Here is a 27,459-nt window from a genome sequence, read left to right as displayed (position 1 = left end):
CTTTTCTTTATACATTCCCCAGCTTAGTAGGTATCCTGCTATAAGAAACAGAAAATGGACTAATACGTATGGCCTTTCTTTCCAGGAGCAGCACATGACCCTCTTCAGGAGAGAGATTCAATGCAGGTCTGTGGAACTAGGAAATGTGTCTTACCCCTGTTTGTAGAAACCATTTGCCTGCATTCAGTGTCGACAGAAAATCCCAGCGGAAGGAGGCAGTATAATTTAAGGCAGCTTCTGGCAGGACCTCCCTGATATTAGTTGTTCTTCTCAGGTCATAGTCATGCATGAGAAAGGGCACCTCATCATAACTGCAGGCAGAGGTGGAAAAGAGGGGCAGGGTTGGATAGGATGAACTTAACCACCTTGGCAGACAGGATCCCCAGAAAGCCCTTCAAGGTTATGAATCTTACTAGGGCTTCTTATTCCCTCTCAAATCTCAGTAAAGGACTAAATACCAGCCATTTACACTTTGATGTATTTTTCTGCCCTAAGGATCAATCTTTTATGACATGTAATCATATTAGTGATGGTAAAAGAGTAGCTTCTCTACCTAGGGGCTTTCTGACATCACAAAAACAGCATGTACAGTTTCCCCTTTACCTCAAACATTTACCATTTCTTTGTGTTGGTAACATTCAAAATCCTCTCTTCTAGCTAATTGAAAGTATACAATAAATTGTTGTTTAATTATAGTCACCCTGCAGTGCTATAAAACCCTAGATATTCTTATCATTCCTTCTATCTCTCTGTATTTTTGTACCTGTTAACCAACTTCTCACTATCTCCCCTCCCCCATACCCTTTCCAGCCTCTGGTCATCACCATAATACTCTCTACTTCTAAGTTTCAACTTTCTTAGCTTCCATATATGAGTGAGAACACACAGTATTTCTCTTTCTGCTCCTGGCTTACTTCATTTAATATAATGTCCTCCAAGCTCATCCACATTGCCATGAATGACAAGAATTCATTACTTTTTATGGAGCATAGTATTTCATTGTGTATATACACATTTTCTTTATCTATTTATCTGTTGATGGACATGGGTTGGTTTCATATCTTGCCTATTGTGACTAGTTCTGCAACAAACATGGGAGTGCAAATATCTCTTCAATATACTGATTTCCTTCCTTTGGATATATACCCAGTAGTGAGATTGCTGGACCATATGGTAGTTCTATATTTAGTTTTTTGAGGAACTCCCATTTTCCATAATGACTGTACTAATTTAAATTCCCACCAACAGTGTATAAGAGTTCCCCTTTCTTTGCATCCTCGCCAACATTCGTTATTTTCTGTCTTTTTGATAATAGCAATTCTAACTGGAGTGAGATGATATCTGCTATGGGGCAAATGTGTCCCCCAAAAGCTCATGTATTGGAAACTTGATCTCCATTGTAATGGTGTTCAGAGGGTGGGAAATCCAATTATGGTATTTGAAACATGGGGCCTTTAAGAGGTGATTATAATATGAGGACTATGCCCTGGTGAATGGATTGATCCATTCATGGAGTAATGGGTGTAGTTCTGATGGATTTATAAGGAAGGCAATTGAGAAGATTATTTCTCTCTTGATCATCCCATTCTTTCTATTTATTTATTGAAACATGATTGAGTGTGCATATCTGTGGGGCACAGTGTTGAATATCAATACTATCTGCAATATGTGATGTGCAAATCAGGATAATTAGTATATTCAACATTACACAATGTAATCATTTTTTGTGGCCCTTTACCAATTTCTCACTAACCCCCTTCTTCTCTCTCCTTTCCCACCTCTGGTGTCAGCCAATTCTTGCCATGTGAAACCCTGTGTCTCCACAGGACTGTGCACCAAGGAGAAGGCCCTCACCAGATGTGTTCCCTGGACCTTGGACTTCCCAGCCTCCAAACCATAATAAATAAATTTCATTTCCTTACAAATTACCCAGTTTCAGGTATTTTGTTATAAGCAACAGAAATGAATATAATATCTCATTGTGGTTTTGATTTGCTCTTCCCTGATAATTAGTGATGCTAGGCATTTTTTCATATACATATTGGTTGGGAGTATGAATCAGGGGCAGAGAATATACTTGTTGGCTATCTCTACATCTTCTTTTGAGAAATGTCTATTCAGCTCACTCACCCATTTTTTCATTGGATTATTTGGTTTTTTATTTGTTTGCTTTTGAGTTGTTTGAGTTCCTTATATATTCTGGATATCAATCCTTTGCCAGATTGGCAAATGCTTTCTCCAATTCTCTAGGTTGTCTCTTCATTCTGTTGATTGCTTCTTTTGCTGTGCAGAAGCTTTTTAGTTTGATATAATGCCATTTCTCTATTTTTGCTTCGGTTGCCTATGCTTTTGAGGTCCTCTTCATAAAGTCTTTGCCCAGCCCAATGTCCTAAAGCATTTTCCCTGTTTTCTTCTAGTAGTTTCATAGTTTGGGGTCTTACTAAGGCTTCAGTCCATTTTGAGTTTTGTATATGGTGAGAGACAGGTGTCTAGTTTCATTCTCCTACATATGAATATACAGTTTTCCCAGTACCATTTACTGAACAGACTATCCTTTCCCCAATGAATATGATTGGTGCCTTTGCTGAAAAACCAGTTGGTTGTAAATATACGGCTTGATTTCTGGGTTCTCTATTCTGTACCATTGGTCTGTGTGTCTGTTTTTGTGCAAATGCCATGGTGTTTTGGTTATTATAGCTTTGTAGTATATTTGTTTGTTTCTTTCTCAATTGCTTTGGCTATCTGGGGTCTTTTCTGGTTACATACAAATTTTATAATTTATTTTTTTCTATTTCAGTGAAGAATGCCATTGTATTTTGAAAAGTATTAAATCTGTAGATGGCTCTTGGTAGTATGGTCATTTTTACAATTTTAATTCTTCCAATGCATGAACATGGGATGTCTTTCTATTTCTTTGTGTTCTCTTCAATTTCTTTCACCAGTGTCTTATAATATTCCTTGTAGAGATCTTTCACCTCCTTGGTTAAATTAACTCCTAAGTATTTTAGGTTGTGTTTTTGTTTGTTTGTTTTTTGTAGCTATTGTAAATGAAATTGCTTTCTTGATTTCTTTTTCAGCTGGCTCATTATTGGTGTATAGAAACATTACTAATTGTTGTATGTTGATTTTGTATAATGCAACTTTACTGAATTCATTTATCAGTTTAAAGAGTTTTTTTGGTGGAGCTTTTAGGGTTTTCTATATATAAGATGCCATCTGCAAACAGAGATAATTTGACCTCCTCTTTTCCAATTTGGATGCCCTTTATTACTTTCTCTTGCCTAATTGGTCTGGCTTGGACTTCCAGTACTATATTGAATAAGACTGGAGAGAGTGGGCATTCTTGTCTGTTCCAGCTCTTAGAAGAAAAGCTTTCATCTTTTCCCCATTTAATATGATATTAGTGGTGGGTCTGTTATATATGGGCTTTTTGTGTTGAGGTATGTTCCTTCTATACCAATTCGTTGAGGGCTTTTATCATGAATGAATGCTGTATTTTATCACATGCTTTTTCTGCATCTATTGAAATGATCAGTTTTCCCCCTTAATCTATTGATGTGATGCTTATTGTGTATGTTCAATCATCCTCAACCCCCTGGGATGAATCCCACTTGATTGTGGTGAATGGTCTTAATAATGGATTCAGTTTGCTAGTATTTTGGGTTTTTTTTTTTTTTTTTTTTCCATAGGCAGGCCTTTTATTTATTTATTTATTTATTTATTTTAGTATTTTGATTTGTTGTCTTTATTTTTTATTTTTTTATTTTTTAAATTTTATTTTGTCGATATACATTGTGGCTGATTTGCTAGTATTTTGTTGAGAATTTTCACATCCGTGTTTATTAGGGATACTGGCGTGTAGCTTTCTTTTTTTGTTGTGTCTTTTTCCAGTTTCGGCATGAGGTTAATGCTGGCCTCATATAATTAGTTTGGAAGTATTCCCTCCTCTTCAATTTTTCAGAAGAGTTTGAGATGAATTGGTATTAATTCTTCTTTAAATGTTTGGCAGAATTCAGCAGTGAAACCATATGGTCCTGGGGTTTTCTTTGTGGGAAAATTTTTATTATTGCTTTAATCTCATTACACATTATTAGTCTGTTTAGGTTTCCTGATTCTTTATGATTTAACCTTACTAAGTTGTATGTGTCCAGGAATTTATCCATATCTTCTACATTTTCCAGTTTGTTAGCATATAGTTATTCATAATAGTCTCTTAAGATACTTTGTATTTCTGTGTTATCAGTTGTAACATCTCCTTTTTCACTTCTGATTTAATTAACTTGAGTCTTTTTCTTTTTTCTTCATTAGTCTAGCTAAAGGTACATCAGATTTGCTTCATCAATTTTTTTGTATAATTTTTAAAATCTCTTATGAATTTACTTTTGCTTTGATCTTTGTTATTTCTCTCCTTCCACTAATTTTGAGTTTGGTTTGTTCTTGCTTTTCTATTTCTTTGGGATGCACTGTTAGATCATTTATTTGAAATCTTTCTACTTTTCTTTATGTAGGTGTTATTGCTATATACTTCCCTCTTAGTATTCATTTGGCTGTATCCCACAGGTTTTAATATGTTGTGTTTGTTTTCATTTGTTTCAAAACATTTAAAAATTTTCCTTCTTAATTTCTTCTTTGACATATTGGATGTTTAGGAGCTTTCCAAATGTTTATTAAAAATATCAGGTTCAAATGAAAGTTTCATATAAACATGTTAGACATTTCTAATCTCCATGTATTTGTAAAATTTTGAAAGTTCCACTAGCTATTGATTTCTAGTTTTATTCCATTGTGGTCAGAAAAGAAACTTGATATGATTTCAGTTATTTTAAATTTGTTGAGATTTGTTTTGTGGCCTAAAATATGGTCAATCCTGGAGAATGTTTGATGTGCTTATAAAAATGTGTATTCTGCAGCCATAACACAAAGTGTTCTGTAAATGTCTGAAAGGTCCATTTGGTCTACATTCAAATCCAACGTTTCTTCATTGATTTTCCATCTAGATGATTTGTTTAATGCTGAGAGTGGTGTGTTGAAGTCCCCAACTATTGGAGTCTATCTCTCCCTTTATATCTATAATACTTGCTTTATATTTCTGGGTGTTCCGGTGTGAAACAACATATTCTAAACACTGAAAGAAAACAATCATCAACTTATAATTCTATATCCAGCAAAAATATTTTTCAAAAATGAAGGGGAAATGAAAATATTTTCATACAAACAAAAGGAAGGATATAATTCATTTACAGTATACCTTAACTGTAAGAAAAATTAAAATAAGTTATTATGAAAAAGAAAAATAATGCAATTGGAAACTTAAATCTATCCAAAAGAATGAGGAGTGCCAGAAATTATAAATATATAAAAGAATATTAAAAACTTCCTCCTCACTTCTAAATTTTTTAAAAACAGAATTGACTTTTTAATGGAAAATTGAATAACAATGTATCATGAGGTTCATGACAACACCAAGTCTAATGATGGGAAAAGTGAAATGTTAGTGTATCATTAACAGACTCATATTTTACAAAAAAATGTATAATATTTAAATGAAAAGATGACATGTTAAAGACTGTATTGTAAACTCTAGCACAACCACTAAAAAAAAGAGGTATAGCTAATAAGCCAAAAATGGAAATAAAGTCCTAAAAAAATACTTCGTTAGTCCAAAAGGAGGCAGAAAAAATGAAAACAAAGAAGATGGTCCTTCACTTGCCTCATGTCTAAAATTTAACAAGGAACCAAAACAGTCAATAAATAAGGTAAACACTATTTTAATACAATATTTTTTTAAAATAAAAATTAATGTAAAAGTCCATGATAAAAATTAAATTATAAATACAGATATGATTAGTATTGCTGACTTTTATTTGTGCTTCAGACTCTAATATGACTTAGCATGGCACAACTTCATTGAAATTTTTGACATTTTGTTCATCATGGATATGATTTTAGAATCAGTCTCTTTTTTAAAAAACACTGATGGAATTTCTTCTTTCAAAATTTCTATTTTGAGATGATTATAGATTCACATGGATTTGTAAGAAATAATACAGAGAGATCCCACATATCCTTAACCCTGTTTCCCCCCACAGTAACACCTTGCACAACTATAATATAATATCACAAGGAAACTGACATTGATAAAATCACTAACCTTATTCAGATTTTATTAGTTTTACATATACTTATTTGTGTATGTGTTTAGTTCTCTAATAATTTTATCACATGTGCAGACAAATGACCACCACCACAGTCAAGATACAGAATGGTAATGATACAAGAGTTTTGTGCCACCTTTTATAGCCACAGCCACCTCCCCCTACTTCTCAACTTCTGGCAACCATGGATTTTTCTCCATCACTCTAATCTTTTAACTTTGAAAATGATAAATAAATGGGATCATATAGTACATAACCTTTTGATACTGACTTTATTCATTCAACATAATTCCCATGAGATCCATCTTGGGGCCATCTTGAAACCAGAGTCACTACAAGAGCATGCCTTGCCCTAGAGGCCAGTAGCCATGGCACTTCCCAGCCTTAAGACTCTGCCATCATCCCAATGCACTCACACAAGTGGCTACAATGCTATAATCCCAGAAGTTTAGAACCTGAGCCCATCAGCAGCTGTAAATCTGGTCCTGCATGTCTGGGAAGCCAACCCCAGGCCAGCCAAACTGCTGCATGCCAATGCCCCTGGCAAAAGATCAGACAGGTAAACCCACCTCTGGCAGACAAGCTCCCCACCACCACTGCCAGCCAAATGAGTTCTGTACACTCATGTCCCAACCCAGAAAAACAGCTCAGAGGTCCTACCATAATGAATATGCTCCCCCAGCTGGTGGAAGCTAAAGCATGTCCATGACCTCTGACCAGAGAAGTGGCTGGGCAGTTTTTCCCTCGACAGCCCCACCTTGTGACCTTGCCCACAGCTTGAAACACGCTGGCCAGCTCTCCTCTTGGCAAGACTGCCCCATGACCTCACCTCCAGCCCAAGAAGTGGCTGGGTGGTCCTGTCCTTGGCAGACTCATTCCTGAACTGCCAAGAGAAGCATGACCCAGGAAGTGGTACAGTGGAAGGGTCACAGCAGACCCATACTCAGGTAGCTAAGCCAAAGTGTGCCCATGCTCCCAGCTCAGAGAAACAGTCAGATGTCACACCACTGGCAGACCCAACCCTGAGTTTTGAAACATCACACGCCCACACATCCAAGTGAGAAACAGTCCAGCTGATGTGCCCTTGGTGGGCCCACTCCCAGAGAATCAGCACAGTGACCCTGTCATTGGCATACCAGTCCCACAGATCCTGACACACCATACGCCCACACCCTTAGCCTGAGAATTAGCTCAACCACCCCATTCCCAGTGAGCCAGCCACTGAAGCAACTGACCCACAGGGTACATACACACCCACCATGAGAACCAACCCAGTGAGCCTACCTCCCAGCAAAGCTATGCCACTGCTGCTACAAACTCACAACCCTAGGCCACTGAGGGACTTGCCAACATAGCAAATGTGTATTACAGCTGAAGAAACCGCACAGAGTCTAAATTACTGCATCCACCAAGAATAAAGCCAATGTACCCTACCCAACTGACTCTCAAGGACACATTTGCAGGTAGAAGTCTTTCCCCACACAAATCACTCCATAAAACTCAAAGAAGTGAATGTTCCACCAGATGCACAAACATCAACACAGGTAAACAAGAAACATGAAAAAACAAGGAAACATGATACTACCAAAGAAACACAATAGTTCTCCACTAATCCCAAAGAACCAGAAATTGTTCTGGTTCTTTTCCTTGCCAGAAAAGGAACTCAAATTAATAATCTTAACTCACTGAAATGCATAATAATACAGACAAATAATTCGACAAAATCAGAAAAACATTCATGATCTGAATGAGAGATTTAACAGAGAGGTAGGTATCATCAAAAAAAAAAATCAAACAGAAATCTTGGAACTAAATAATTCATTAAATGAAATAAAATATACATCTGAGAGTCTCAACAGCAGACTAGACCAGCAGAAAAAATAATTTATGACCTTGAAAACTTCTTTTTAAATAACTCAGGGAGATAAAAAAAAAAAGAAGAAGAAAGAAGAAGGAGGAGGAGGAGGAGAAGAAGAAAGAGGAGAAGAAGAAGAAAGAGAAGAAGAAGAATCAATGAAGCCTGCCTGTAAGATTTATGCCATACCACCAGTAAACATATATTCAAATTATGGGCATTCCAGAAGGAGAAGAAAACAAAAAAAAGGTCTCAAAAACTTATTTAATAATAGCTGAGCTGAAAATTTCCCAAGTCTTGGGAGATATATGAAGATCCAAATCCAGGAAATATAATGGTCCCCAAATAGATTCAACCCAAAAAAGACCTCTCCAAGGCACATTGTAGTCAAACTGTCAAAACTTAAAGACAATGAAAGAATTCTAAAAAGAGCAAGAGAAAAGTGTCAAGTCACAACTAAGGGAATCCCCATTAGACTCACAGCAGACTACTCAGCAGAAACCCTACAGGCCAGGAGAGAATGAGATGATATATTCAAAATGCTGACCGAAAAATCTACCAGTCAAGTATGTTATACCCAGCAAAACTATCCTTTAGAAATGAAGGAAAAATAAAGTCTTTCTCAGATGATGAAAAATTAAAAGAATTCATCACCACCAGACCAGACAAGAAATGCTTAGGGGACTCCTTCATCTAGAAGAGAAATAACAATAATAAGCATCATGAAAATATAAAACTTACGATAGAGAAAAATACACAAAATAAAGGAATCAACCCTTATCAATACAGAAAACCACTAAACCACAAAGATAAATAAGAGAGGAAGAATGAAACAAAGCATAGTCAAAACAATCAGGAAACAACCAATGAAATGACAGGAGTAAGACTTCACAAATCAATAATAACCCTGAGTGTAAATAAATTAAATGTCACACTGGTCTGGGGTACATCCTGAAATAACTGGAAGTCAGAAAAAAAGGAGAGACCCACTAAGTCTGTGAAGGTGAAGAAGGGCACAGCAAGCAGGAGGAGGAGCCATTCTCATCAGGCCCAGCCAGTCCCCCAGACCACTGGCACAGTTCAAGGAGAAGCTACCAGAACATAGAACAGCTACCTGGAGACAGGAGAGCTGTTGCAATGATCTTTGTGTTAAGTGAGTTGGAGTCTGCAGGGGAGGAGAATGCCATGGCCTCTGGCAAAAAAAGATACACATACATACACACACATGCACGCACATTCACACATACTGTATATACACATATACACATATGAAAATATAAGTATAAATATATAAATATATGAATATGTGTATATATCTTTAGAGTACACCATCCCATCCCATTTCCCAGGTCAGCAAAGCTATTTGCAAGCTTCCCCTGAGACCACATAGGAGAAAGAGGCCACAGCCAACAGAAGGAAGGAATCATCCAGAGGTTAGTGACTCTTTGCAGGGACTCTTGTGAAGCCTGCTCCATGGGAAATGTTTGCAGTGCTGGGGTTAGGAGTGAATCAGGGAGCAGCAATGGCATCTGACCTGCCTTATGATTGGCACAGGTGCCAAACAGTGTAGACCAATTAGTGACAGAGAACTGCAGGGGCCACAGTTCATGGGAAAGATGTAGTTCCAGGCCAGAAATTCCACACAGCCTAGTTGCATTTATGGAGAAACCACACGAGCCACAAGTGACTAAAAGGCTGACAATTAAAATCCAGTCTGCACAAAAAGTTTTCTGCAGCCTGAGAAACAACAGTAAAGTAGCAATTTAGCTCAGGCACAGAGTTCAAATTCCAGTCCCTGCAGGAAGCTTCCCCCAATCCAGGAATTGACCACAGGACAACAAATTTGTTCCAGTGCAGTGTTTAAGTGGTTGTGCTGGATGCTACTAATTTACCATAGAATGGAAAGCAAAAACAAAAAAACAGACAAGAGATAAAGTTTTGATATTGAACAGTAAAGGTCTAACTACCAAAGAACACCTATAAAACCTGGAAGAGGTAGCCATCTCCTTAAATGTGCAAGCATTATCGTAGAGACATGAAGATTGAGAAAGAACAGAGAAATATGACACCATCAAAGGAAACCAACAAAGCATCAGTAAAGGACCCAGAATAACAGATTATGAAATGTCTGACAGAATTCAGAATAATTCTCTTAAAGATGGTCAGGAAGTCACAAGAAAATACACATAGAAAATTAAATATTTGGAAAACAATCCAGAAACAGAAGAAAAAACTAGACAAAGGAACAGAATCAATTTTTAAAAAACAAATAGAAATTCCAGAAATAAAGAATATGTTATCTGAACTGAAAAACTTGATGTAAAGCTCCAACAGCAGACTTGATCAAACAGAGGAAAGAATGAGTGACCTCGAAGACAGAACACACATAATTATCCAATCAGAGAGGGGAAGAAAAAAGGAATAAAAGGAAATGAAACAGAATTGTAGCAATTATGGGACTCCTTCAAGCAAAATAACCTCTGCATAACTGTCATACCCAAAGGAGTCAAAAAAGGAAGAGACCTAGAAAGCATATTTAAGGAAATAATGGCTGAAAAATTCCCAGGTATGGAGAAAGATGACACCATACAGGTAAAGGAAGCTCAGAGGTCACCAATCAAATTCAATCCAAAGACAAACACCCCAGGGGACATCATAATCAAATTATCAAAAACCAAAGATAAAGAAAGAATACTGAAAGCAGAAAGAGAAAAGAAACATAACAGTCAATGGTGCCCCAATGTGGCTCTTAGTGGATTTCTCAGTAGAAACACTCTAGGCCAGGAGAGAGTAGGATTACATATTCAAAGTGCTGAAGGAAAAAGACTGTGAACCAAGAATTCTGTACCCAGAAAAACTAACCTTCAAATATGAAGAAGAAATAAAGTCTTTCCCAGACAGACAAAGTCTAAGGGAATTCATCAATGCTAGACATGCCTTATAAGAAATGCTAAAGGGAGTTCTTCAGTCTGAAAGAAGGCAATACTAAAGTGTAACAAGAAAACATATGAAGGAACAAAACTCATCAGTAAAGTAAGTACACAACTTCAGAATACTCCAAGGCTGTAAGGGTGATGAATAAACCACTTACATCCTTACTATGAAGACTAAAGGACAAACCCAATAAGATAATAATAAATATAACAACCACATAAGAGATAGGCAATATTGAAAGATGTAACTTGAAACAATAAAAGGTCAAAAGGTGGGGGGAATGACATCAAAGCATAGAATTGCTCTTTTTTTTTAGATAACAAAGTTAAGTTGCTATTAATTGAAAATAATCTGTTATAACATAGCATGTTTTTTGTAAGCTTCATGGTAACCATAACACAAACACCTATAATAGACATACCAAAAGTAAATAGTGCGAAATCAAAATATACTGCTAGAGAAAACCACTTAATTACAGAAGAAGTGAGACCAGAAAAAACAGAAAAAAGGAACTACAAAACAACCAGTAACAAAGTGGCAGTAACAAGTCCCTGTATACCGATAATAACTCTAAATATAAATGGACTAAATGCCCAAATTAAAAGACACAGAGTAACTCAGTGGAATATAAAACAAGAACCATCAATATGCTGCCTACAAGAAATTCACTACACCTATAAAGATACACATTGACTAAAAGTGAAAGAATAGAAAAAGACATTTCATGCACATGGAAATCAAAAAAGAGCAGGAATAGCTATACTTATATTGAATAAAATAGACATCAAGCCAATAAAAGTATAAAAAGATAGGAAAGGTAATTATATAATGATAAAGGGAATACTTCCAAACTCATTCTACAAGGCCAACATTAACCTTATACCAAAACTGGAAAAAGATACAATAAAAAAATAAATCTATAGACCAGTATCCCTAATGAACACATGCAAAGATCCTCAATAAAATACTAGCAAACAGAATCCAACAACACATTGAAAATATCATCCACCATGAGCAAGTGGATTTCATTCCAGGAATGCAAGGATAGTTCAACATATGTAAATCAAAAAGTGTGATACATCATATCAACAGAATGAAGAAAAAAATATGATCATTTCAATGCATGCAGAAAAAGTATTTGATAAAATCCACACCCTTCATGATAAAAACACTCAAGAAATTAGGTATAGAAAGAATGTACCTCAACAATAACAAAGGCCATATGCAACAAACCCACAGCTAATATACAGAATGGGAAATTTGGCAGCCTTTCCTCAAAGATGTGCAACAAGACAAAGATGCCTATTTTCCCCACTCTTACTCAACATAGTACTGGAAGTTCTAGCCAGCACAATAAGGCCAGAGAAAGCAATAAAGGGCATCCAAATTGGAAAGGAGGATGTCAAACTATCCCTATTTGCAGATGACATGATCATATACATGGAAAACCCTAAAGACGCCACCCCAAAATTACTAGAACGAATAAATGAATTTAGTATAGTGGCAGGATGCAAAATTCATACACAAAATCAATAACCTTCCTATACACCAATAATGAAATAACTGAAGAATAAATCAAGAAAGTAATTCCATTCACATTAGCTACCAAAAAATGAAATACCTAAGAGTAAATTTAACCAAGGAAGTGAAAAACCTCTACTGTGAAAACTATAAATGAAAACTATAAAACACTGGTGAAAAAAATTGAAGATTATTGATTGAAAAAAAATGAAATTTATTGATTTACACAAATAATTGTAAAGATATCCCATGTTCATGGGTTTTAGAAGAATTAAGGGCATCAAAATGCCCATGTTACCCAAAGCAATTTACACATTCAATGCAATCCTTATCAAAATAGCAAAGACATTCTTCAAAGAAATACAAAAAATGATCTAAAAATTTGTATGGAACCACAAAAGACCTCATATAACTAAAACAATCTTGATCAAAAAGTACAAAGTTGGAGGTGTTACACAATCTGACTTCAAAATATACTATAAAGCTATAGTAACCAAAACAGCATGGTACTAGAATAAAAACAGACAAACTGACCAATGGAACAGAATAGCAAACCCAGAAACAAACCCACATACTCACAGACAACCAATTTTCAACAAAGGTGCCAAGAACACACAAGAGGGAAAGGACAGCCCCTTCAATAAATGATGCTGGGAAAACTGGATATCCACATGCAGAAGATGGAAACTAGACCCCTATCTCTCACTATACACAAAAATAAACTCAAAGTGGATTAAAGATCTAAATTTAAGACCTGAAACCTTAAAACTAATAGAAGGAAACACAAAAGAAACACTACACAAAATGGAAGTGGAGATCACTTGTTTGAACAAGACTACAAAGGCACAGGCAACTAAAGCAAAAATACACAAATGGGACTACATCAAACTGAAAAGCTACTGCACAACAAGGGATGCAATCAACAAAGTGAACAGACAACCTACAAAATGGGACAAAGCGTTTGCAAACTGCACATCAGACAAGGAGCTAATATACAGAATACATATGGAACTCAAACAATTCAACACCAAAAACCAAACAACCCAATTTAAAAATTGGCAAAGGACCTGAATAGACATTTCTCAAAAGAAGACATAATATGGCCAACAAGCACATGAAAAAATGCTCAAAATCACTAATCATCAGGGAAAAGCAAATTAAAACCATGAGATATAATCTCGTCCCAGTTATAATGGTTATTATCAACAAGACAGAAAATAACAAATGCTGGCTAGGATGCAGAGAAAAGGGAACCCTCCTGAATTGTTGGCGGGTATGTAAATTGGTATAGCCATTGTGAAAAACAATATGGAGTTCCCTCAGAGAACTAAAACATATCTACCTTATGATCCAGCTGTCCCATTACTGGGTATATACCCAAAGGAACTGAAGTCAATATATCAAAAAGACACTTACACTCCCATATTCATTGCAATGCAATTCACAACAGCAAAGAGATGGAAACATCCTAAATGCCCATTAACAGATTAATGGATAAAAAACAGTGGCATATATACACAATGGAATACTATTCAGCTGTAAAAAGAAATCATACTCTCTCACTTGCAGAAACATGGATGAAACTGGAAACCATCATGATAAGTGAAGTAAGTCAGGCACAGAAAGACAAATACTGTATAATCTCACTCATGTGGAATTTTTTTTTAAAAAGTGGGTCTCACAGAAGTGGAGAATGGAATAATGGATACCAGAGGTTGGGAAGGAAGGGGGTGGGGGGAGGAGAAGTGGTGGACTAACAGGTACGAAACTATGCTATCTACCCTAAGTGAATTATTGTGCAGCATATGCATGTATTGAAACAACATGCCATACCCCACAAATATGTACTGGTAAATGTTAAAATAGAATTAAATTAAAAAGGAAAAGTATTTCACCATGATATTCACTAGAAATAAAAAGTTCCATCGCGGTAAAAAATATATATGTATTAGTTTTATGTTGTGCTGTCTGATTTTCTCTGTTTCCTCTTTCTGCCTTTCCTGTTGGTTATTTGGACATTTTTTTTATCTATAGTGTTTTTTAGTATATCTCTTCGTACAATTTTTGGTGTGGCTGCTCTGGAGACTGCAATATATATATCAATTTATCACAGTCTACTAGTGTAAACATTCTACCTCTTCAAGTAGAATATGGAAATCTAAATACTTTTTAGGTCCCTTTACCCTACTACCTTCCTTTGTGATACAATTATCTTAAATATTATCTCAAAATATATTGAGACTTACATCAAACAATATTATAATTTTTGCACCTCTGGAGGAAAAGAATTGTCTATTTTATTTACTTATATATTACCCTCTCCATTGCTCTCTCTTTATTCCTGATGTTCCAAGTTTACTTTGTTAATCATTTTCTTTTGTCTAAAGAACTTTTATTTCCATTTAGTTCTTGTTTATTTTTCCTATTTCTTTGCTAAGATTTTCTACTTTCTATTTGTTTCATGAGGATTCACAATTATTTGTTGGAGCCATTTTAAGACAGCTGCTTTAGAATTCTTCTCACATAATTCCAACATCTATTTCCCTTGGTGTTGACATCTATTGATTATTTTTTCTCATTCAAGTTGAGATTTTTATAGGTTTTGGTGTGATGAACAATTTTATATTGTATCCTGTGCATTTTGAGTATTATGAGATTCTCACTCCTACTTAAAACTGTTTTAACAGATAGTCAATGAGTTTAGGTTCATAACACATGTCTTGGCCCACATTTATGGGCTGTAGTTCAAATGCCAATTTAGTTTTCAAAGGCTTTGCAGTGCTTTTCTGGTTTTTTCCATTTGTGTGCTACCCAGAGATCAATACACAATCTGGATGATGTTCCAAGGCAATGTTCAGTTATCATATCTTCTGCTGTGCTGTTTCTGGTTGGTTTTATGCATGGGTTATTCAAAGGTCTGCCCAGGATTTTATATACAGGTTTTAAAAATCTCTTCTCCACCATGGCAGTTCTTCAGAAAATTAGACAGAGAATCACCACATGATCCAGTAATTCCACTTCTAGGTATATATCCAAAAAACTGAAGGCAGGGGCTCAAAAAGATATTTGTACAACCATGTTCATAGCAGCATTATCACAACAGACAAAAGGTGGAAGCAACCCAAATGTCCATCAACAGGATGACTGGATAAACAAAATGTGGTATATACATACTATGGAATATTATTCAGCCTTGAAAAAGAAAGCATGAAAATCCTACAGCTAACATCATACCCAGTGGTGAAAGACTGATAGCCTTTCCTCTAATATCAGTAACAAAGCAAGAATTCCTGCTCTTGCCAGTTTTATTCAACACAGTATTAGAAGTCCTTGCCAGAGCAATTAATCAAGTAAAAGAAATAAAAGAAATCCAAATTGGAAAAGAAGAAGAAAATCTGTCTTTCTTTGCAGATGACATAATCTTATATGTAGAAAACTCTAAAGATTCCCCGAAGATAAACTGTTAGAACTAATATATTCAACAAAGTTGTGTGATACAAAATTGACACACAAAAATAAGTTGCATTTCTATACACTAACAATGAGCAATATGAAAAGAAATTAATAAAACAATCTCATTTACAATAGCATCAAAGAGAATAAATGCTTAGGAATAAGCCTAACCAAGGAAGTGAAAGACCTGTACATTAAAAACTACAAAATATTGTCGAAAGAAATTAAAGGCAACAGAAATAAAGTGGAACAACATCTAGTATTCATGGATTGGAAGACTTAATATTGTTAAGATGTCCATAGTACCCAAAGATTTATTACAATCCCTATCAAAACAACTACAGCATTTTTGGCATAAATAGAAAAATTCATCCTAAAATTTATATGGAATCTCAAGGGACCCAACTAGCCAAAATAATTTTTAAAAACAGAACCAACTTGGAGGTCTCACACTTACTGATTTTGAAACATATTACAATGCTACTTTAATCATAACAATGTGGTACTGGTATAAGGGCAACAAATAGATCAATGGAATAGAACAGAGAGCTCAGAAATAAACCTTCCTGTAAATGGTCAAATGATCTTCGACAAGGGTGCCAAGATGACTCAATGAGGAAAGTCTCTTCAGCACACAGTGCTGGGAAAACTGGATATTCACATGCAAAAGAATAAAGTTGGAAACAGCATACACAAAAATTAACTCCAAATGGATTAAAAACCTAAATGTAAGAGTTGAAACTATAAAACTCCTAGAAGAAAACACAGGGGAAAAACTTCATGACATTGGACTTGACAAATTCTTGGATATGACACCAAAAGGCACAGGCAACACAAGCAGAAATAGATAAATGAGACTACATCACACTTAAAAACTTTTGTGAATCAAAGGATACAATCAACAGAATGAAAAGACAACTTGTGAAATGGGAGAAAATATTGCAAATCAAGTATCTGATAAAAGTTATATCCAGAATACATAAAGAACTACTCAACAACAAAAAAATCAAATAACCTGATTTTTAAAATAGGCAAAGGACTTGAATAGACATTTCTCAAACGTAGACATACAAATGTCCAACAAGCATATAAAAAGATGTTCAACATCACTAATCATCAGGAAAATAACTCAAAGCCACAGACAGTGAGATACCACTGTACACCTATTAGTTTGGCTACTACCAAAAAGCAGAAAATAACAAGTATTGGCGAGGGTATGAAGAAATTGGAACTCTGTGCACTATTGGCAGGATTGTAAAATGGTGCAACCACTATGGAAAACTGTATGGAGTTTCTTTCAAAAATTAAAAATAGAATTACCATATCATCCTGTATTTTCACATCTGGGTATACATCCAAAAGAATTATAGCAGAGTCTCAAGGAGATAGCAGCACTATTCAAAACAGCACAGAAGAGGTGGAAAGCAATGCAAATGCCCATTGATGGATGAATGAATAAACAAAATGTGCTATACATATACAATGGAATATTATTCAGCCTGAAAGAAGAAAATCCCATCATGTGCTACAACATGGATGAACTTTGAGGACATTATGCTGGATGAAATAAGCCAGTCAGAAAAAAAAAAGACAAAAAAATAAATGCTCTATGATTCCACTTATATAAGGTATCTACAGTAAGCAATTTCATATAAACTGAAAGTAAAATGGTGGTTACAAGAGGTTGAGAGGGAGGGGAGTTGTTATTTAATGGTTACGGAATTTCAGATTTGTAATATGACAGTTCTAGAGATCTGTTGCACAAAAATGTGAATATACTTAACACAACCTGCCTTGGGTTGAATGTCCCCCCAAAATTTAATCCCCACTGTAACTGTTGAGGGTGGGAAATCCTATTATGGTAATTGAAAGGTGGGGCATTGAAGAAGTGATTAGATGCATGCATTAAAAATGGTGGTCAGGGGTATGGTTCTGATGGCTTTAAACGAAGAGCACATGAGGGGTTTGTCTCTCTCTGCTCCACCATTTTCTGCAACGTGAGACCCGCCGGGGTCACTGTTGCCACCACCAAGATCCTCACCAGAGGGTGACTTTGGACTTCCCAGGCTCTGGAGCTATAAGCAATAAATTTCTTATAAATCACCAAGTTCCAGGTATAAGAAACGGACTTATACACAACTGTACACTTAAAAATGTTTAAGATGATAAATTTTATATAGTGTGTTTTTAAAAATTTTTTAAAAAGGGAGGAAATTTTGACAAGTGCTACAATGTGGATGAACCTTGAAGACATGATGCTTAGTGAAATGAGCCAGATACAAGAGGACAAAGACTGTATGATTCCACTTACACGAGGTAACAAGTCAAATTCAGAGACAGAAAATAGAATACACATAGAATACACATAGTTTCAGTTCATGAAGAAAATGTTCTGGAGATGGATACCAGTACAAATAATGTGAATGTACTTAATGCCATGGAAATTTAACCTAAAATGGTTAAAATGGTAAATTTTATGTTAATTATATTTTATCACAATTAAAAAAAAACTTTCTGGAGGAAAACTCTCTCAGTAATCCTCCCCTCACTATCCAGTTTGGGGAGGGAAAGAGGGGTACCACTTCTTATTTCAGGGCAGAAATGGAAGACAGGGTTCTACCCATAGTGTCCAGGCCACAGCCTCAGGTGGTAGGAGGGAGGGGAGTAGCATTTTTGTGGTGTTCAGCTGAGTAGGGCTGTTCTGGTCAAAATGTTTATTTCCTGCTGGGTTACCATTTCCCAGTCTTTTGGCTAAAATAAGCAGACTTTCCCACTTTTTTTTTTTTTTTTTTCTGCACTTGTGGTTTTGGGTTTCAACCTATCCAGAGCCCAGGTCAGGACATGTAGGAGGGGGAAAAAAACAAAACAAGACAGGGAACTCCTTACTGCATTGTTCCTTAAGCCTTGTGAACCCTAACCAGTCTACCTTCTTTTCTCCTCTACCTTTCAGTCTTCTGTCAGTTGCTTTATGAATTTTGTCTTCTTTTTTTTTTTTTTAATTCTTGGAGAGAATAGGGTAGAATGTGCTTACTTTGTCATGTCTGGAACTGGAAGTTCCAGTCGACTTCCACTTCCAGTCCACTGTCCACTCTTATACTCTTTAGGGTCCTGTTTTACTTCTTGTAGTAGCTAACCACATTTTTACTACTTAACAGTTCTTGATATTACATTTTTCCTGTTCAAATTACTGGTGTAGTTTTCATGTCCTGCCCAGACCCTGACTGATATGCAGTTTTAGGTAATAATGAAGTTTTAGGTATGACCATGAGTGTGGTGGAGGTACGTGGAGAAGATCATCACTAGAAATGAAGATGTCAACAAGCACAGAAATTAAGGTGTTGAAAGGATCATCTACACCAAAGTTGAAGTCACAGAAGTATAAGAAAGATAACAAGCCAGAGGCTCATTGGCTCAACACCTTTACCACATTACACCCCTGACCATCAAGCTCTTCCACGAGTGACCCTAGGAGCTCTACCAGAACAACCAGTTTCAATCCCAATTCAAAATATTCCAAGTGGAATGGTTGTCAGTGTTGGGTAATGTCAAGAATCTCAGTCTAAGGTCAGGAAATCTGGTTCTAGTACTGCCTTTATCATGTATATTCTAGTCTTATGATCCATACAATATATTTCCCTTCTTGGATCCCAGGTTCAAACCATAGTTTCCTTTTCTGTGAAACAGAATGTTCATTTCTTTTCTGTTTGCTTCACGGAATGAATATACTCATGCTAGAGAGGATGTCGTGCTACTTCCTCAGCTGCCCATGTGCATAGAATCCACAGCAAACCATGTCTTTTTGTCCCTGCCCCTGATCTGATCCAAATTTTCTCTTGGACCATAGCTATAGTCTGCTACCATCTCCCTGATAATTATTCCTCACAGAATGCCATATCAGTCTTTCTAAAACAATAAGATAATCTGTTCTCTAATATCTACAGTGGCTGCCTATTACACATTTAGGGATCTCCACGATCTAGCCTCAGTCACCCTTACAGCCATGCCTTTTCCTCACATAGCCCTCTCCTGTTCCCAAAAGCATATCACTTTTGGCATCCATGTAGGTTAGCTGAGTTATCTATAAACTTGTTATTTCTCATTTAGATGCCTTTGAATAAGCTGATGCCTCTGCCTGGAATTCTCTCTGCTAAAAAAAAAAAAAAAAAAAAAGAATTGTTTTTTCCTTCAAGGCTCAATAGGAACACAACTTTGAGCATAGAGGTTTTTTGTTTTGTTTTGTTTTTTACACAATAGGAGGTGGCCTTTTCCTCCACTGAGGTTTCACTGCACTTGACTTATTCATCTCTGAAGGCTGTCACCACAAATAGCCTTATTCTGTGGTTATCTCTAAACATGCCATGTCTCCTTCACTAGCTGGGAACATCTCTTAGGTATGACTATATCTTACTCATTTGCATCTCCCCAGCACTCAGAAGACAGCCTAGAATATAGTAGATGTCCAGAGAATGTTAAAAAAAATTGCTAAGGTAGTACATAGGGTTAAGTTGTCAGAATGGTTTGCAATGGTGACAACTTTGAATTGTGTACAGAGACTATATCGAGTGTATCTGATTCGTGAGACTGTGGTTGAGAATGTGGAAGTACAGCGGTATGGTTTGTAAGGAAGATGTGGTTCATATGTGTGCTTTGTGCATATGCACCACACAAACACAGGAGGAACTCCCCAGAGCTTGCTCTGTCTACACGTTGGGGCAGGCTAGTCCTCTTCTGTGGCATTGGACTTACCCCTTCCTGCCTCCACCCCAGTCCCTGCTTTCCTACCTTAAGTATATGTCAGTCTCCAGTGCATAGGCTCCTTCTTCAACAGCTTTCTCAAAGGCCATTATGGTATTCTCAGGCCCTGCCTGTGGAAGAAAAGAACATCAGGCCCTGTGCCTCAGAGTCTCTCCTCCCAACATCCCCTTTATGGTAGAAATGAAACCCCATAATAAAAGCCTTTGGGAAGCAGAGTTTGGCTCCTTCAGCTTTCTTTTCCAAGAGCCTGCCTATATTTCCCTCTGTCCAATCTGATTCTAGGACTCTGCTGATCTGAGGCAATGTCAATATGCGTGGTAAAGAGACTGGGAGTTTATATGGATTATGTCTGGTAAGTCTTTTTAACATCGCCTCTCCTCCCCTCCCCTCCAACCCACTGCGCAATTATTCCTCTAATGAATCCTTGCCCAGATCTGCTGGGCATTCAGTCACTAGAAAACTGTGTTGGCAAACTTTTTCTGTAAAGGGCCAGATGATAATATTTCAGGACTTGCCATGTGTTTGTTTTTTGCTGCACATACTCAGTTTTGCTGTTGTATAAGCAGCCATAAACAATATGTAAAAGAATAGGGGTAGCTGTGTTCCAATAAAACTTTATAATTCCATGTACTACCTGAGAATACCTGAGTTCAAGTCCAACCTTTACAATTAACTCGATTTTTGAGGGTACTTCAAAAAGTTTATGGAAAGATTCATATTATCTTTTAATTCTATTTTTCCACAAACTTTTTGAAGTATCCTTGTATTCTTGTCATTTCAAGACAATCCCTTTTGCTTCCCAGGGGCTTCTATGGTTCTGAGGTTCCTGTCTCTCATTCACATACCCCATACATACCTGTACTCACCCATGTTCATCATGCTCAGACCTACCATGGGTGCACCTCTATGTGCAATGAAGGTTGGCTTGGGCCCCAAATTCTCCTTCTCCTGAATGCAGGGAGAATAAATGCCCAGTGGCATTGAATAGAGAAATAAGAGGATAAGAATAAAGGGCACTCCAACAGCCACTTGTAGAGCTGAAAAAATTGAAAGGAGAGGGAAGTGGAAAAAAAAAGGAAGAGAAGGATGGAGAATCATCCTAAGCAATGAACTGTCCCAGAGCAGCAGTCTGGAGTAAATCCCCAGTCCATGGGTTTCACTGACTCCGTGGACGGGCTCATTTACTATTCCTGTCACATCCCTACTTACTTTCGGGGATTTGGATATAAAAGTACAGGACTGTCCAAATATAAGACATTATTATTAAGGCAACATTATTGGAACTGGAAATTGACAGAGGAATGAATTGTGCAGGGGGTGGAAAGGGAAGGAAGAGGGAATGTTAAGGAGCAGCTTCTGAGCAGGAAAAGTAGCTTGATGATTCTGAGAAAGCCCAAAGTCTGTAAAGATCATCCTAAAACGTCCCTATATTTAAGGCAGTGCAGTATAGTGGAAGGAGCACTAACAGAAACCTGGGTTCAAAGCCAGGATCTGCCACTTCCTGAAAAATGGGACTGTCTTGCTGCTAACATTAACCTCACAGAGTTGTTATGACAGTGTTGACTCATCGATAAATACTAGTTATTCGCTTCTCTTTCTCTCTCTTTCTCATGCAAACACACATACACATTTACATATAGGGCCTGTCCACAATCCTTGTAATTACCGGCCATTCCCCAACACTTAATTTCAGACCTCTGAGGATTTTACCCATTTATACATTTTTAAGTTACCACCTATGCTTCAGTGACTTTCAAATCTAGTTCTCCAGCTCTAACCTCTTAATCTTGTGAGTATATTACATTTCTTGAGTCTTTCTTTCTCGTCACTTGTCATCTCATGTCTTCTCATTCTAACTAAAATGTAGAAAGTGAAAAAGAGTTCATTATTGACCCCTTTAAGCTCTTACCCCAGAAATAGTTTCTAAAATTTACCCTCCACACATGTAAACACACATATACAAACACACAATGGCACCATTATCAATCCAGTCTTTCTCTTTGCTGCCTCCCTCCACAAATCAGGAAGCAAACAGCCTTTATTTAACCGATAGTAAAAAGGAAGACCTAGAGAGAAGATCTTATTTGTTTCTCATTAAGAGTGGTAACTCCATTCTCAAAACAATTTAGTGTGCAGATCCAATTCTCTTGTTTCCATTATATCAGGACAAAGAATGAAGAGGAAACCAGTGGCAGAGATAGACATTTCTTCTGCTGCTGTAAGTCCCCAGGTACAGCAGGGACTCACAGGGGACTGCTTTGAGTTACTTGGATGTAACCAGGAATCTCTGGACTAGCATTAGTTGAAACTAGCAATATTTCAATACAAACTGAAAGATCTGTGACTTGTACCAGCACTCTGGTCAAGTAAAATTGAAATGGCCTCTACTGCCCCTATCTACCCCAAGTCAGTCAATGTGTAATAACATAAAGAAAAATCTTATTTTTCTAGAAGAAGAATCCCTCTTTAGAAGAAGGCCTATTTGGTCATGGAAATACTGACACACCATGTGGGGTGGTAAGTGAGAGCACAAGGAGCGTGTCTGAGTAACAAGCTAAATGAATTTCAAAGAGGCATGGGGTGGCTAGTTATCAAGCTTCTATTTTTCTGAGTGAATTATATAAGCTAAAGCCACAGCTGAAGGAATTAAGCAAGGGTTCACCCCACATGACATACCTTCTCTTTCCAAACGGGCCACGCAGAAGGCCACAGGCCAGCAAAGGATAACCATCATACTTATGCTGCTCAGGTGCATGTAGGGAGCAAAGATCTGGGAGAAAGCCAAAAGTTAGGCTGGACACATCTATACAGACAATGCTAGAGCTACAGGATGATGCTTACCTGCAGTGACAGCCCAGCTACCAGCCACCTGTCATTCCAGTATTTGCATACAACGTAGGTAAAAAAGATGCATAGCCCCATCACTAGCAGAATCAGAGCCTGCGGAAACACAAAGGCCCTCCTGACTTCCAGGCACTAGACTTGGATCAAAACTTTCCTTAAGAATTGTATGTGTATTCTCACAATGTCAGGGACCTCATCTCATCCTTCTAAACTAACCACCTCGCAAATCCCCAATCTTGGATAGATCCAATTATTCACCTTCTTTGCTCCCAAGTCTTTGCTGTACAGCATAGCTAGAAAAAATTACACAGCTATATAGTCTGATGCCATTACTAATTTATCATCTCCAGTCTCAGCTGGGCTGTCAACATTGCTTCGCATGTCTCAGTTTCAACAATGGCCATTACAAATCTTCACCACTTGTTTATACCTCAATTATATACTCAATATAATTACAAGTGAATAATATTTTGTATCCTTTTCAGTGTGTGTTTTCCTCAACAGATTGTAAGCTTCACGAGTCAAGGATATCTGTATTGATTATGCAGAGACTTGCAGAATGTCTGGCACATAGTGAGCATCCAAGAAATATTTGTTGAACAGATAAAAAAAAAAATCTACTTGCCAGAACACTATTTATTTTACAGAGAAAGAACATTGAGACCAAGAAGACATATCTTTCTGGACTTCCTCCCCTTGATATAGTTTTTTACAGTGACTCATTCCCTCCCTTCTATAATCTCTATATCTAAAGTAATTGAATCCATAATTAACCCTCTCACAAAATAACTCCTTGCTGGCTTCAATGTTAAATTCTACTAAACATTTAAGGAAGAAATATTTTCAATCTTTAACAAACTCTTCCAGAGAATAGAAAAAGAGGGAACACTTTCTAACCTATGAAAACAACAAAACATTAATCCTCAAATTCTATAAGGACATTACAAGAACAGAAAAGTATAGGCCAATCTGTCTTATGTACACAGATGCAAAAATCTTAAGTAACCTACTAGCAAACTAAATGCATCACAATATGGAGACTGAATTATCAAATCAGACTCATATGAATCACAAATCTCACCAACACCCAACTTTACTAATGGTGTAAAGGATACAGACAATCATGCAATATAGATAAAACATTTTCCCTTGGAGAAATCTGATCATGTTAGATAGAACTACTCATAACACATCTTTCATCTCTTGTATTAGGATACATTGTATTTTCAGACAACATGTGAGGTGTATATTCAGCAAAGTACGGAGAAACGTTGTTTTGCAGAAGGAGCCATTTCGGTTATGGAGCATCCTCACCTTATATTCCATTAATTTTGAAACTCCAGCCAGCCATGTCTCCCACCATACAAATCTATACATTCCAGGTTTACCACAAAAGCAACCTAGATATATCATCTATATCCTGCTAGAAATTTTTGCAGATAAGAACTCTCCAGTATCTTTTGGCTAATAAATAACTTTAGTGTATTTACTGGGAGGTCAAGATATTAGCATATTTACAAGGAATTTTGGTAGAGGACATTTATTTCTCTCTGGGCATCCCTAGGCAGAAGGGAAGGGTACAACCTGATGTCAACGCTTCCCTTTCTGGGTTTGTTCTGAGTACAACAAAACTGAAACTCCAAGTCCCACAGAATCTCCCTTTCCAATAGAAGAAGTCCCTCCTCTCAAGTCTGATAAGCCTGGTCCTTCCTGGTGTGAAGGCCAAACCAAGGTAGTAACCTTCCAAGGGAATGTCAACTCTTCTTATAATCCCCCTCCATCACTTCTCACTGCCTAAAAGCTCATAACTAGAATTTGATCCCAGAATACCTCAGTGGACAAAGGCTTAGAAAAGAATGGCAATATTTTTGTAACTCATATTGGCAAAAATCCTGGGGCCATTTGAATGGAGGAGAGGTTAAAAAAAAAAACAACATTATGCCCTCACCACCACTGCAGTATTCCATTCTTGGATCAGGCCCAAATAGGGGAGGAGAAAAGTTTTAAGATTAATAAAGTTGAAGTTTGGGTTATTATAATGAACTGAAATTTCTAATGACTGAAATGAGAATGTTCTTGTGAATAAAACGGACTGGGAAAGTAATTGGATTTGCCTAAAATTTTATTGGGACGGGAAGAATAGGGTCACAGAATGAGTTTAACATGAAGTAATGAGAAAGAATAAAGTTTGGGTTCACCTTGGGTTCATCTCCTTCACTAAATAAGTTACAACTGATAGAAATTTAATTGTCTCAGTTAAAATTGGATAAGTAGATTTCTTCTCTCTAGGGGAACAATGAGAGAAATGGCAACTCTGTACCTAACACTGAGTATGGAGAAACACATTCAGTCCTGGTCTAAGGTCTCTGATGAGGATTCAGATGTCCTACCTTATGACACCAGTGCAGGTATAGTTTTATCCGTTCCCAAATCAACAAAATTCCAAGTAACTGCAAAAGCAAAGAAGAAAAATGGAGTTACTTTGAAATCACCAAGTTGCCGCCCAAAGTGCTGTTTTGTAGTTCAAAATTCCTTTCACAGTTTGGCACTACATTCACTTCTTGCCATACTTGTACTTTTCAGCCTCTGGGAGTTTGCCATGCTGTTCCTCTGCTCACAAAGCTTTTCCCCCCATACCACTGACCCTTCTAAGCCAGTTCAAATGTCACTTCCTCTTTGCAACTTCCAGTGCCCCTAGGAAGAATTCATTATTATATCCTCTGGGGTTTCATAACAATTACCACACTGATACCCTTCCTGAGTTCCTGCCCATTTCTTTTCCCTATGATGAACCTTATTCCTGGTGTTACTTCGAGTCACTTGTAAGAGAATAGAGGTCAGGGACCAGCCCTTCCAAGGGTCACTTAAAAGCTTTTTCTTGGGGAACCAGTGTGTTGTTAACTGTCAAATCTGTTGTTATCTCTGGTATATGCTCAATAAATCTTAGATTTGAATCTAAATCTAGCTAGTCATCAGGTCAGTGTGGAGACAGAAAATGAAACCTGGAGTCCTCAGATACCTAGGATATTAATGATAGTTTAGATGTACAAGGCACTTACCTTTTTATCAAAATAATTTCATATATATGATTTCATTTGTTCTTTACTCATCCCTATAAAATACCATTTTATTAAATATTATCTTCATTCTCATTTGAAAAAAAGGAAACTGAGGCTTAGAAGAGTTATATGACTTGACCAAGGTTCAAAGTAACCTAAAGATAGAGCTGGAAATAGAACTCAGGTCTCCTTTTTCATTGCTGTTGTCATTGCATGTATCCAAAAAGAGGGAGAATAGAGAAGAAAGTTCGTTAAAATACATTGCTTTACTGGACACTAGAATTCATTCCCACCTTAGAAGACAACTATACACTTCATGTTTATTTTGTATGAAAGTGGTACAATTCAGTGGCCAGGGTTTGGCGTAGAGCTCATACTTCACCTGCAGTTTCCCCATTAAAAAGAAAAGTTTCTAATTGGTCTTTTTTGCCTCTAGCCGCTCTCCACACCATAACTTCCAGAATGATTTTCCTAAAATAGAAACCTGATTTATACCAAATGTCTTAGCCTTATTTTCCAGACCTTCCAAAATGTCACAAGACTATTTTTTCAGCTATGTTTCCCTATTATTCTTCATTATGCCTTACACACTAACAGAACTTGCCCTTTTCCTCTTAACAAGATATCCTATACTTTTCTGTCTTACTGGCTTTGTCATGATGTTTCCTCAGCCCAGAATGTTCTTCGCCATTCCCATATCCATATGTCCAAATCCAACATCCCTTCAAGATCCCACTCTAGTACCACCTCCTCTAAGAAGCCTTATTTAATCCTCTTGGCTAGAAGTCACCTCTTCCTTCTCAGAATCCCCACAGAATGTTATTTAGGCCTCTATAATGACAATTATAATGCTACACCTGTGTAACTTATTTTTGTCTATGAT

The 27,459-nt window shown here is 36.9% G+C and overlaps 1 protein-coding gene across 1 annotated transcript in view; it reads right to left on the bottom strand.

Annotated features, from left to right (window-relative positions):
- The window catches only part of GDPD4 (glycerophosphodiester phosphodiesterase domain containing 4), an 89,791-nt gene that overhangs the window by 43,295 nt on the left and 19,037 nt on the right, over positions 1-27,459 (bottom strand). The window contains exons 4-10 of the mRNA XM_063094872.1: positions 25,908-25,967; positions 23,515-23,613; positions 23,350-23,443; positions 22,452-22,529; positions 21,561-21,710; positions 20,701-20,779; positions 155-311 (exon numbers count right to left, since the gene is read on the bottom strand). Coding sequence (XP_062950942.1) covers positions 155-311; positions 20,701-20,779; positions 21,561-21,710; positions 22,452-22,529; positions 23,350-23,443; positions 23,515-23,613; positions 25,908-25,967 — 717 coding nt within the window. The remainder of the gene's footprint in view (positions 1-154; positions 312-20,700; positions 20,780-21,560; positions 21,711-22,451; positions 22,530-23,349; positions 23,444-23,514; positions 23,614-25,907; positions 25,968-27,459) is intronic.

The sequence above is a fragment of the Cynocephalus volans genome, chromosome 4 (assembly GCF_027409185.1).
Source record: "Cynocephalus volans isolate mCynVol1 chromosome 4, mCynVol1.pri, whole genome shotgun sequence".
Classification (NCBI taxonomy): Eukaryota; Metazoa; Chordata; class Mammalia; order Dermoptera; family Cynocephalidae; genus Cynocephalus; species Cynocephalus volans.
Note: the sequence above shows the minus strand (reverse complement) of the source record. Positions and strands in the feature narration are given on the sequence as shown.